Source organism: Saimiri boliviensis, chromosome 1 (assembly GCF_048565385.1).
Source record: "Saimiri boliviensis isolate mSaiBol1 chromosome 1, mSaiBol1.pri, whole genome shotgun sequence".
Taxonomy (NCBI): Eukaryota; Metazoa; Chordata; class Mammalia; order Primates; family Cebidae; genus Saimiri; species Saimiri boliviensis.
The window spans coordinates 125,697,758-125,711,877 of NC_133449.1; the positions used below are offsets into that span (position 1 = coordinate 125,697,758).

Here is a 14,120-nt window from a genome sequence, read left to right on the forward strand (position 1 = left end):
CGGTTTCTCTTTATCTTCAAGAGCGTTTGATGTTTTGACTATTTTTTGTTTTAGCCATTCTGATAAGTGTGTAGTAATATCTCTTGTTGTTTTAATTGTCATTTCCTCAGTTGTTAATAACGTCAAGGATTTTCTCATATGCTTATTTCTCACTCTTATGTCCTCTTTAGTGAAATATCAATGACTTTTGCCCCATTTTCTGATTGGATTGTTTGTTCTTCTTTACTGTAGAGATTTGAGAGTTCTCTGTATATTCTAGATACTAGTCCATTGTCAGGTATGTGGTTTGCAGATATTTTTTGCCAGTCTGTGGCTTGTGTTTTCACCTTCTTCATATGGCTTTTATGGAGCAGAGTATTTTATTTTGATGAAGTCCAGTATATCAGTTTTTCCTTTTATGAGTTGAGCTTTTGCTGATAAGATCGCTTTGCCTAGCCACAGATCCTGATTTTATCCTATTTTTTTCTAAAGTTTTGATAGCTTTATATTTTACATAAGGTTGTGATCCATTTTGTAGTTAATTTCGGTATAAAGTGTGAGGTTTAGGTGATAGTTCATTTCTTTTCCTATTTTGTTTCACTCATCTGTGTAGCTATCCCTCCGCGAATACCTGTAGCTGTACATTAAGTCTTAAAATCTGGTAGAGTGATTTGTCCTACTTTGTTTTTTCCAAATTTGTTTTGGCCACTCTAGTTCTTTCGCTTTTCAATTCAAATGTTAGAATAATTTTGTCTATATCCACAAAAGATCATGCTGAGATTTTGATAGGAATTTTAATAAACGCATATGTCAATTTGAGAAGGATTAACACCTTCCGGTCTTTTAACGCGATCTATTTAAAATCTCTGATGTCTTCTTTTTTTTTTTTTTTGAGATAGAATCTTGTTCTGTCACCCAGGCTGGAGTGCAGTGGCATGAACATGGCTCATGGCATAGCTTCAGTCTCCTGGACTCAAGCTATCTTCTCACCTCAGCCTCTCAAGTAGCTGGGACCAGAGGTGCATACCACTACACCAAGCTAATTTTTCTTAATCTATTTTTTGTAGAGATGGGGTCTTGCCATGTTGCCCAGGCTGTTCTCCAACTCAAAATCCTCCTGCTTCAGACTCCCAGAGTGCTGGCATTGTAAGCATGAGGCACCGCACCCAGCCACATCTTTGTTTTCTTTCATCAGCATTGTGTAGTCTTCAGCATACAAATGCTGTATGTGTTTTGTTAGATTTGTACCTAATTATTTCACTTTTTTGAGTGACTGTAAGTGATATATATATATTTTTGAGATGGAATCTTGCTCTGTTGCTCAGGCTGGAGTGCAGTGGCGTGATCTCTGCTCACTGCAACCTCTGCCTCCCGGGTTCAAGTGATTCTCCTGCATCAGCCTCCTGGGTAGCTGGGATTATGGTCATGTACCACCACGCCCAGCTAATTTTTGTATTTTTAGTAGAGACAGGGTTTTACCATGTTGGCCAAGCTGGTCGTGAACTCCTGACCTTTTGGCCTGACCGCCTTGGCCTACCGAATTGCTGGGATTACAGGCCTGAGCCACCACACCTGGCTAAGTGATATTTTTAATTTCAGTGTCCCTTCAGTGTCCCTAGTATGTAGAAATATAATTGATTTTTATATGTTTATCCTATACCCTGTGACTTTGTTGAACTGTACTTATAGGAATGTTTTTGTAGCTTCCTTAGGATTTTCTATATAGAGAGAGTAATGTTACCTGCAAATAAGGGGAGGTTTTTTTTCCCCAATCTTTATGCCTTTGTTTCCCTCTTTGCCTTATTGCACTGGCTAGACTTTCCAGCACTATGAAAGCAGACTTTCTTACCTTATTTTTGATATTAGAGAGAATATATTTAGTATTCCATTAAAAAGAATAAGGTTGACCAGGTTTTTAGATATTCTTTATCAAGTTGAAGAATTTCCGCTCTATTTCTCTGTTTTTTTTTTTTTTTTTTTGAGAATTTTTATCATAAGTGGATGTTGACTTCTTTTTTTCTGAGTTCCTTTTTCAGGAATATACTGACTTTTAATGTTTTTTTTCTGGATAGATTGATATGATCACATGATTATTCTTACTGGAAAAAAGAAAATGGTGAGTTACATTGGTTCATTTTCAAATTTTGAACCAGCCTTGCCTATGTGGCATAAATCCTACTTGGTCACAGTGTAGAAATCTTTTTATATATTGCTGAATTATATTTGCTAATCTTTCAGGAGAAAATTTTGCATCTGTATTCATGAATATTGGTCTCTAGTTTTGGTTTTCTGTACTGCTGTTTTTATCTGGTTTTATTATCGATAATAGTAACTTCATAAAATGAATACTGAAGTGTTCCCTTCTCTTCTATTTTGTGGAAGAGATTGTGTAGAATTGCTGTTCATTCTTTAGATGTTTGATGGATTTTGCCAATGAAATCATCTGGGCCTGGAGATTTCTCTTTTGGAATTTTTTAAATTATGAGTTCAATTTCTTTAATAGTTAAAAGGGTATTCAAACTATTTCATATTAAGTACATTTTGGTGGTTTGTGATTTTTGTGGTATTGGACTACTTCTAAGTTGTCAGATTTATATATAGAGAATTGTTTGTTGTACTTCTTTATTCTTCCGATATCTGCAGGGTCTATAGTAATGATACCTGTTTTATGTTGGTAGTTTGTGTCTTCTCTATTTAAAGAACCAACTCTTTGTTTCATTGTTTTGTGTTTTTTTTCTTATTGTAATTGTTTTGTTTTCAATTTCCTTTATTTTTGTTCTTGTTTTTTTAAAATTTAGTTTTCATTTTTATTTTTACTTTTTTATGTTCTTTTTATGATTTCATTCCTTCTGCTTGTTTTGGGTTTATTTTACTTACCTTGGTTTTCCCACCTAGGATATTAGATTGTTGATTTGAGATTTTTTTCTCATGTAAGCATTTAATGCTATAAATTTCCCTCTCAACATTGGCTCTAGCTGTTCTGTAAATTTTGGTATTTTTAATTTGTATTCTTTAGTCCATGCAGAATTTAGAAGTGTGGTGTTTAGTTTTTAAATATTTGGAGTTTTACTATTATCTTTCTATTGTTGATTTCTAGTTTGATTTCATTGTGGTCAGAAACACACTATATGATTTCAATTCTTTGACATTTCTAGAGGTTTCTTTTATGTCCCAGGATATGGTCTATTTAAGTACATGTTCTGTGAGCAAATGAAAAGAATGTGTATTCTGTTGTTGGGTGGTATATCCAATAAAATGTCAACTAGATCATATTGCTTGTTGGTGGTACTGAGTTCTTTCGTATTCTTTGTGATTTTTTTCTTCTGTCAATTGTTGAGAGAGGGGTGTTGAAGTCTTTAATTACAGCTAATTTTGTTTATTTGCCTTTTCAGTACTATTAGTTTTTGCTTCACATATTTTGCATTTCTGTTATTTGATGTATGCTCATGTAGGATTGCTGTATCTTTTTGGTGAGCCAGCATGTTTATAATGATTTTATGTCTGCCTCTGGTAATTTTCTTTGACCTCAAGTCTACTTTATCTAATATTAATGTAGCCACAGCTGGTTTCCTTTGATTATTGTTTGCATGATAGATCATTTTTTATTGTTCTAATTTCAACTTGCCTGTATTCTTCTGTTTGAAGTGAGTTGTAGACAGCATGTAGTTGAGTCATGTTTTTAATCTACTTTGGCGATCTTGGTCTTTTAGTTGTATTTAGATCACTTACACTTAATTATTAATGTTAAGTCTTTAGTCTGCTATTTTATGTTTTCTGTTTGTTCTGTTTTTTACTTTTAGATTGGCTTTTTACTGCCATCCTGTGGATACCCGAACATTTCTCAGAATTTTATTTGTTTTTGAAAATCTCTTTGTATAGCTTTTTTAGTGGTTACTCTAGGTTTTACGTTATATGTACATGATATCACAGTTTACTGGTGTCATCATTCATCAGTTCAGGTGAAGTGTAGATAGCTTGCCTCCCTTTATGACTCTATAATCTCTCTCTCCTATTTTTTTTTCTTTTGAGATGGAGTCTCACTCTGTCAAGCAGGCTGGAGTGCAGTGGTGTGATCTCAGCTACTGCAACCTCTGCCTCCCAGGTTCAAGCAATTCTCTTCCTCAGCTTCCCAAGTAGCTGGGATTACAGGCGCCCACCACCATGCCCAGCTAAGTTTTGTATTTTTAGTAGAGATGAGGTTTCACCATCTTAGCCAGGCTAGTCTTGAATTCCTGACCTCGTTATGCATCTGCCTCGGCCTACCAAAGTGCTGGAATTAACAGGCGTGAGCCACCGTGCTCGGACCACCATCTCCTTCTGATAATTGTCTTAAATATTTTCTTTACCTGCATACATCTAGAACCACATTAGACAATATTATATTTGTTTCAAATGTCAGACGTAATTTAGCAAACTTGAGAAGAAAAGCTTATTGCATTTACCCATATTTTTGCATACTGTGTTTTTTTTTTCCTTTTCGATGCTCCGAGAGCCTCTCTTTTATCATTTCGTCTTTATTTAGATAACTTCCTTTAGTCACTCTATGAGATAGATCTGCTGCTGACAAATTTTTTTAGTTTCCCATCATCTTAGAATATCTTGATTTCTTCTATATTCCCGAAGACTATTTTCACTGGGCTTAGGATTCTGGATTGACAGTTCTTTTCTTTTAGCCCCTGAACAATACTGTGTCTCTTTCATCTGGCATCCATGTTTTCTGATGCTGTCAACCACATTTTCTTTCCCATAGGTAAATCATGAAATTTTCATTGATGCTTTCAATATTTTTGTTTTTAGCTTGTACGAGTTTGATTATGATATATTTTGGCATGGATTTCTTTGAGTTTATTTTGTTTGGGGTTTGCTCAGCTACTTGAACCTGTAGGCTTGTTATCCAAATCCTGCCAAATTGGGGAGCTTTCAGTCATTATTTCTTCAAGTATGTTTTTAGGCACACCCTCTCTTTTCTCTTTCAGGACTCTGATGACATGAATATTGGATCTTTTGTTATAGTCCAGCAGACCCCTGGAGCTCTGTACTCTTTTCTTTTTCAGTATGTTTTCTCTGCTATTGGGTAAATTTTATTGTTCTATCTTCTAGTTAGTTCCCTGATTGTTTCCTCTGTTGTTTTCATTCTGCTGTTGAGCCCATCCACTGAGCTTTCTATTTTTAGAACTGAAAAATACAGTAACTATATTTCTACTTGGTTTTATATATCATCTATTTCTTTGGTGAGGCTTTTATTTTTCATTTAAGTATGTTCATAATTGCTTATTGAAGCATTCTTATCATGGCTGCTTTAAAATCACTGTCCGTTAATTCTGTCATCTCTGACATCTCGGTTTTGGCATCTGTTGATTATCTTATTTATTTTGACATCTTCCTGATTCTTGATATGACAAGGGATTTTCAAATCAAAGTTAGATATTTTTGTATTAAGAGAATGTGAATCTTCTGTTTTAATTTGGCTTCTCTGACACTTCTACAAGAAGGGACAGGGTTGGTGGTAGATGGGCATCATCTTGTTACTGGTGGAGGTAGAAGTGATGGTTGTCACTTGGCTTCCATCGATACCCTTATTAGGTGGGGGAGCTCCTTGTTACTGCTACGTCAGGGTGGGAGGCCTAGCTTCCTACATGGTCTCCACTGACACTGTGATGTATGGGAGTGGTGTTGTTACCACTGGGCAATGGTGAAATTGTAGAATCTCCACTAGGCCTGCTCTGACACTGCCCCAGTAGGGAGGGAGTGGTTGTCTTGATATGGCCAGTTGGGGGTACAAATCCAGGCTCCTCATATAGTCTTCACTGACACTGCTGCAGGGAGGGCCTTGCAACTGGTGGGTGGGGATGACAATCCTGGCTCCTTGCTTGGTCTTCTCTGGTACTGCCCCAGTCGAGGTGCTGGGCTCCCTGGTTACATCCGTGAGGGGGCGGAAGTCTAGGTTCTTCTCTTGACCTTTGCTGGCATGGGTGAGATTGGGGCTGCTGTTTTATTCTGTGGTGTTTACCTGGAATAGAGCTATTATTGTCTAAAAGTTTTCTGTCTTTCTAGGCTGCCTAGTCCTTTCATAAGAGCAGCTTTTTTTTGGTATGGGTCTGTTGCTGAACTGGACTGCTGACTCCTTCAGTTCCAAGTCTAGGGATTACGAAGCAAAAAGAAAGGAACATACCACTGTGTTGGTGTTTTTTGGGTCCTGAGGTCCCTAGCTGGTCTGACGTCTTCTCTCCACTTTTCAGTCTTATGCTTGTTTTATATATAATGCCTATGGTTTTTGGTCATACCTAATAGACGAAGCAGGGACATCTACTCTATCATCCCAGAAATGGCAGCCTCCTCAGTTACTTTTTAATTGCCAAATTGTTGTTCATTTTCATAACATATTTTGAATATGGCTTTCTTTTTTTGAGACTGAGTCTCATTCTGTCGCCCAGGCTGGAGTGCAGTGGTGCGATCTCAGCTCGCTGCAGCCTCTGCCTCCTGGGTTCAAGCAATTCTCCTGCCTCAGCCTCCTGAGTGCCTAGGACTACAGGTGCGTGCCACCATGCCTGGCCAATTTTTGTATTTTTCATAGAGATGGGGTTTCACTATGTTGGCCAGGCTGGTCTCGATCTCCTAACCACAAACAATCCTCCTGCCTCGGCCTCCCAAAGTGCTGGGATTATAGGCATGAGCCACCGTGCCTGGCGGATTATGACTTTTATTTGCTATCTGACTACTGGTTTAAATTGTTCACCTTTGCGAATTTTGTTTTCTGATAGTTTGATATTTAATTTTAACTATCTTGCTATAGATATTTTTAATGTAATCACCCCTAAATCTTCTTTGCACACAACTGCAAGTGAAAATATCTTAGAAGAGGGCCCAATTAGCACATTTTGAAAAATGCCGATGCGGGGGCGGAGAGGAGGGGGAGGGATAACAGCTGGAGAATTTCCTGATGTAGGCAACGGATGGAGACAGCAAACCACCATGGCATGTATGTACCTATGTCACAATCCTGCAGGGTGCAGGATGTGCACATGTACCCCCGAGACGAAATACAATTAAAAAAAAAAGATTTTTTGTTTACCATACAATTTGTAAAAATTAACTCCATGACACGCATAGACCATGAACAGTGCCAAATATATGTACACTTAATTTTTTTCATTTCATTAAAAACGAAAACCTCTACAGAAGAGTTAGATTGGTGTGTACATATGGTTCAAGTGTATGTACAGGGTTAAGCAATAATAAATGTTTTCTCATGGAATACTAGTACTAGGAAAGTAACTGAACATACATGCAGTAGATGGGTCATCAGTGGTTACAGCAGCTCTTCTTCATTGATGCTGTTGTGTGTTAAATTATTCCCAAATGGTTGCTGAAATAACTATAGAGGTTTGAGTGAATTACTTTTGTTTTCCAAAGTTCCTTGCACAAGCATTAGGAAATAAATTCTTATTACTGTTAGGTTTTTTGATTCCTTGAGGTGTGAGAGAATAGGGTCATGTTTGATCTTTCTGGTTATGCTGTTTAAATGACATGTGAACTGGCTGCTTATGTTAATGTGTGTGGTAGGGGAGGCCATGGTTTAACTCATACAAGTGATTTTTAAGTTGGGTTTGGGTATTTTAAAACTGGCACATTTGGAAAATGTAGGGTCTTGTTTCTATCCACAAATGACAATATTTTACTAAATTCAAGTACTTTTCTCCAACTAATTGAGTATCTAAGAGATGGTCATTTTGAATAAGTACGTCTTTCAACAGAATTCTTAAATGATTTTTTTTTTTTTTTGGCAAAATCAGAAAACATCTAGAATAAAAGAGAGTAGAACAAGAATCAGGTGTTGACACAGCCTCTGTTTGTGTGTGTGTGTGTGTGTGTGTGTGGTTTTGAAAGTGATAAATTGTTAACAACTTGCTAGAGATGGAATAAATGGAAATGTTGATTAAAAATGCTTGATAAAACTTATCTGTAAAATACTTTATCTTTTTGCTGTATGTTTGGACTGTGTTGAAGGCTAAGAAGTAATTGCAATAAACTTTTTTAGTCTTGCGTTTTAAAAACTGATTGGTATTATCTCAAACTGTAACTCACAGGGTGCTGGTATAGAAATCTACCCCGGGAGTCAGTGCACCCTGAGTGACAATGGGATCCATCACTGCAAGGAAGGGATCCTCATTAAGGTGAGCATCAGCTAAAACACCCGCTTTTCAAAGGATAGAATGGCTTCACCTACAAATTATACTTTATTAAATTATTGGGTTCTATTTTCTGGTTTTGAAAAGCATAAACAGTATATACATTTCAACAATATGTCAGTGATTGGAATCTCTTGTAAGAATGCTTTATTACCTATAGATCTGCAGAAGTGATAGGAAAGCTCCGTCATTAAGGACTCAGACTGCTACAACATGGGACTAAATATAGCTATATTTTTAGAGTAGTGTGAATAAAGATTTTTAAAGCAGGAAATGTTGAATATGACAGTTTCCTAAAACATTTGTTTTCAACGTCACAGGACTTCTTAGATGAACATTATGACATTCCCAAAATATCCATGGTGAATAATATAATACATAATAATGAAGGTTATGGTGTTGTCTTGGTGAAACCTACAATCTTCTCTGACCTGCAAGAAAATGCTGAAGATGGAACAGAAGGTATGCTATATTTAGTAATTTCTATTTCTTTATTTCTTTTTTTTTTTAACTCCTTTACCACTGCACTGATAGTAATTTTTAATATAAAAACATAATTTACTTTATTTCAGCATTAAATGCTGATTAAGTCTCTGAGTCTTCCTCTCTTCCTCAAAAAAGATTATTGGGATATGCTTGGGAGTGGAGAGAGAATGAAGCTTAATAAAGCCATAACATTATAGAATGTGAAAGAAACTTTCAAGGTCAACTAGTTCAATTGTCATTCAGAATCTCGATGTATCTTCCGTGCAGTTTCCTTCTTATCATGCTTAGCTTTCAATGAGGGTGGATGTGTGATAGGAACTGTGGGTGTGTGATAGCAACCATGGGTGCGTGATGCTATGGTGGCTGTGTGACAGCAACAGTGGGTGTGTGATAGTTATAGTGGCTCCTGCTGGCATTTGTTAAGTCTGGAGGCAATGAAATGAACATGCCAGGTTGAAAGCTGCGTTTCCTGGAGAGGATGGTGGAGTTTACCTCTGTTTTTATTGGTAGAAGTAAATATCTTCCTGTCACCTGCCTTTCTTGGCAGCAAAGGGGTGCTAACTCAGTGGAAATGTGTGAACTTCAAGCTATGAGGCAGATCACTGTTAAGTCTCAGTCATAGAGGAGGATTAAGCGTTGACGTAGGTGAGGAAAGTTGAAAGCAGTATTTATTTAATTGGCTTTTTCAGGTTGAAAGAGGACTTTAAAAGTTAGTCCTTGTCATCCTTCAGGATTCGCTCCAGTTATATCTCTGCAAGTTCTCTATTTCTTCACAGGTCTCACAGAAGTGAAATCAAGGTGTCAGCTGGGCAGGTCTCATCTGAAAGCTCTGGGTGCAGAATCTGCCTCCAAATGCATTCATGTCATTCATTGGCAGAATTCATTCCTTTAGTTCCTGGGTCTGAGGTCTCCTTTCTTGCTGGCTGTCGGCTGTCGGCTGTCGGCTGTCGGCTGTCGGCTGTCGGCTGTCGGCTGTCGGCTGTCGGCTGTCGGCTGTCGCTGGCACTCAGCTCCTAGAGGCTGCTCTCATGTTCTTGCCACATAGCCCCCCATCTCAGCAACAGAGAACCTCCCTCAAGGCAAATCTCTCATGCTTTGAATTTCTCTGACTTCCTCTTTTGCAACCAGCTGGGGAAAACTAATTAGCAACCTTAATTACATTGTAAAATTACAGTGCAAAATTCTTCTGTAATTTAATAGCCTATTAAGTTAATACCAGGGGGTGGTGATCATGGGGCCTATCTGGAATTAGCTACTAGATTGGGACTTCATTTAGAAAAGTTGCACTGTCTTATCAGTGTGTGCATCCTAGCTCCTAACACAGTGCTTAGCAGATAGTAAATATCCAGGAAATGTCTGTTAAGTAAAAGTGATTCTGGGACAAAAAGGGTAAACAAAGAGTTCAAAATTGATGATCCTGCATGAGGGTCAGGGAACCTTGACATAGAGAGCAAGGCAGCTGTTCATTGAGATTCTTATGGCAAAGAATTTGTAAAACCCAGTTAGAGGACAACAGAAATCCTTTGCCAGAATAACTTGAAAGCTCTAACAGACTGTATAGAAATACATGTTTTAGTTGGGTTAGCTTATGTATTTAACTATGTTATTATTCGTTTGTTTCTTCAGAAGATAAAGCACTTAAAATTCAGACAAGTGGAGAGCCAGATGTGGCTGAAAGAGTGGATCTAGAAGAACTGATTCAGTGTGCAACTGGTAAAATGGAGCTTTATGCAAGAACTGACCCTTCTGAGCAAGTTGAGGGAAATTGTGAAATTGTAAATGAACTAATTGCTGCCTCCACACAAAAAGGCCAGATGAAGAAGAAAAGGTTGAGTGAACTGGGGATCACACAGGCTGATGACAACTTAATGTCACAGGAGATGTTTGTTGGGATTGTGGGGAACCAGTTCAAGTGGAACGGGAAAGGTAGTTTTGGAACATTTCTTTTCTGACCACCATAATGTAAGTAGATAGCAAAATACTCGATTTTGCACGTGCTGCCCTAAGAATCACTGCTGCCATTGTAGTTTGCTTTATGTCTGTATTTTATATTTGATGATTTGGGCTTGAGTGAAAGGTAGATTTATTTCCATTTGCAGGTGTTGCACATAAAACACTCCCTCTTTATAAGAAAGATCATAAACACATAGAAAATATTTGGAGATTTCTTATCTGAAAGTCTTGCGTTCTTAAACACATAGTTCTCTCATATTAAGGGTAGTTACCCTTTTTAGTGTAATAACCCTTTAGCATTTCAAAGAAGCGGAAGAAAGGAAGAGAATGCAAGACTAGCGTATAAACATGCAATAGGCATCTCATGCATAGCCTTCTTAGAGCTGTGTCTTTTCATCCCAGTTATAGTGTTTGATTTGCATGCTGTTTTTGTCTTAAAATAAAAGCTCTTATGATTGGGAAGTTATCTGCCTAATCATAGTTATTATTGAGTCTCAATGGGATGCATTTTTCTGTTGAGCTATGCAGTCATCAGAACAGTGATAGTCAGGTGGTTAGAAACAGAAATGAAATGTGTTATTCAGAGCTGATGTTTTACATAGAGCATTTTCACTATTGCTGATTGTGAGTGATTAAAAGAAGGTATCTTTCAGCTGGGCAGTGGCTCATACTTGTAACCCCAGCATTTTGCAGGGGTGAGGCAGGAGGGTCACTTGAGCCCAGGCATTTGAGACTATCCTGGGCAACATAGCGAGACCCCATCTCTACTAAAAATAAATTTTAAAAAAATTAGCCAGGTGTGGTGGTGCATGCATGTAGTTCCAGCTACTCAGGAGGTTGAGGCTGCAGTGAGCTGTGATTGCACCACCACATTCCAGTTTGGGTGACAGAGCGAGAACCTGTCTCAAAAAAAAGTATTTCTCTCTTACTGTTACAGTATTCTGATTATATTTCTGACACATGAGATGTTTGAAATCAAGAGGTTCATAATCAATAGCTTAAAAACAAACCTATATCAGATGTGTGTTCTTGTTATCATGTTGTCAAACACAGCTTCTAAAAATATTTCTATTTTAGAAACTGCATGTGACATTAATATGCCTAATGATTAAAATTTTAGTGATGAAATAACAAAATCGAATCCTGTTATATCTTTTCAAACCCACTATGGGCCGTCATGTTGGTGTAGCACATGTGATCCATTGAAGAACACACAGTATGTTGGTATCTGTTTTCAAGCTAGAAAGAGTATTACATTATCCCCATTAAGTGTGGTTATGTTTGTTTCTTCAATTGGAGTAAAAAATAATCCTTCTTTTTTTCAATGCTACTTAAACGTAGGCTTTATGTTAGACTTATTGTTTCATCATTGAAAAGTATTTTTACATTTAAAAAATCTTGTTGCAGAGGTTTAAAAAGTAGCGTTCATTTCTGCATCAGTTTCAGCCAAATGTTGATATTAAAGTCTTGTATTCTTTTTAAAAATTTTTGCCTCTAGATGTGACACCTTAAGATAAAAGCCATTTATTCAACTTAAACAAAAAATTACCTTTTTTTTTTTGAGACAGAGCCTTGCTCTGCCACCCAGGGTGGAGTGCAGTGGTGCTATCTTGGCTTATTGCAACCTCCATCTCCTGAGCTCAAGCAATTCTCCTGCCTCAGCCTCCTCAGTAGCTGGGATTACAGGTGCCTACCACCATGCTCAGCTAATTTTATTTTATTATTATTATTTTTTTAGATGCAGTTTCACTCTTGTCTCCCAGGCTGGAGTGCAATGGTGTGGTCTCGGCGCACTGCAACCCCCACCTCCTGGGTTCAAGTGATTCTCCTGCCTCAGCCACCTAGCTGGGATTACAGGTGTCTGCCACCACACCCAGCTAATCTTTGTACTTTTAGTAGAAATGGGGTTTCACCATATTGGCCAGGCTGGTCTTGAACTCCCGACCTCAGCCTGCCAAAGTGCTGGGATTACAGGTGTGAACCACCGTGCCTGGCCTATTTTGTTTCTGAGATGGAGTCTTGCTTTGTCACCCACACTGGAGTGCAGTGTCATGATCTCAGCTCATTGCAACCTCTGCCTCCTGTGTACAAACGATTCTCCTGCCTCAGCCTCCCAAGTAGCTGGGATTACAGGCACCCAACACCATGCCAGGTTAATTTTTGTATTTTTAGTAGAGACAGGGTTTCACCATGTGGTCAGGCTGCTCTTGATCTCCTGACCTCAGGTGATCCACCTATCTTGACCTCCCAAAGTGCTGGGATTACAGGCGTGAGCCATTGAACCCCCCTTTTGTTGTTGTTGTATTTTTTAGTAGAGATGGGGTTTCATCATGTTGGCCAGATTGGTCTCGAACTCCTGACCTCAAGTGATCCACCCACCTCAGCCTCCCAAATCACATTGGTTTTTCAATTGAATTTCTGCTTTATCTTTGTTTAGATTTTAAAGATAGATCAGTAATGCGAATAGCTTCCTTGTTCCTTTTTATAACATGAAATTTTTCAGATTTCATTTCTATTTTAGTTTAAATCTAAGCTTATATTAATTTTTATTCATGATTCATTATAATAAGTAGGCCTACTTTGTTCTTCTTTAAGTTATATGCGGTACATGTTGCCTTAATCATGGAACCTTAAACATCTCAAACGAGAAAGTATAGGGAATCTAGGGAGTGCCCTGGAGGGGTATGGCGTTGTTATTTGAGATGAAAATACTGATGTGGGAAAAGGATAGCCTTCTGTGTTGATGAACTGTGTATCCTGTCTTTATGGTCCGCCTTTATTGTGAACTTGAATTTATGGCAGGTGGCAAAATTCTATACCTTGATTTGAACATTTTATTTTAGCTTCTTTAGAAGTATCTCCCTTCCTCAGTTTCTTAAAAACTGCCCAGAGATCCTTTAGTCTCACGTGTATATATTCCACTTTTCTGGAATTAATAGAAGGATGGTGAAATAACCATTTTCTGGATTTTGCTTTTCAGAGGCAGAGTGAAGAAAGTTATATATAAAACACGGATGAGCTTGTAAGAACTGTATCACTCATGTACTCATGTAATTCAGTTGGCTGTTTTTGTTATTCTTATTCCTTTCTAGGAAATACATTCCACAGGCTTCTATGGAAATGAAGTTGAAATAAATTTTGATGATTGGGCTTTGATGCAAATTCTATCCATAGCATTTAATTTTATAACATTTTGTTTAATTCTGTGATTTAAAAAATCTACATATATGTTTTAAAGTTGTATATGTTGAAGTGAACATTCTCTTTTTCCAGTTCTCAGTATTAATACAAAAATGCATCTTTCAAAAAAATCAAAAAAGGCATAATATAATAACGCTCTGAAAGTTGCTATTGTTATTTTTCTTTAATATATTGCAGAAAATTATGTCTGTACATACAAATCTACCTGATTCTTTTGATAGCTGTGTTATCCTCCATTCTTTTGATAGTTGTGTTATACTCCATTGCCAGAATTCTTTCAGTTATAAGTGACAGAAACTCAACTGAGAAAAG

The 14,120-nt window shown here is 37.5% G+C and overlaps 1 protein-coding gene across 1 annotated transcript in view; it reads left to right on the top strand.

The window, feature by feature from the left end:
• Positions 1 to 13,763, top strand: part of SHCBP1 (SHC binding and spindle associated 1) — a 40,060-nt gene extending 26,297 nt beyond the window's left edge. Inside the window, exons 11-13 of the mRNA XM_003937281.4 lie at positions 8,067 to 8,153; positions 8,489 to 8,630; positions 10,281 to 13,763. Of these exons, the coding sequence (XP_003937330.3) occupies positions 8,067 to 8,153; positions 8,489 to 8,630; positions 10,281 to 10,606 (555 nt within the window). The 3' untranslated portion in view covers positions 10,607 to 13,763. The remainder of the gene's footprint in view (positions 1 to 8,066; positions 8,154 to 8,488; positions 8,631 to 10,280) is intronic.
• Positions 13,764 to 14,120: the final 357 nt, after the last annotated feature.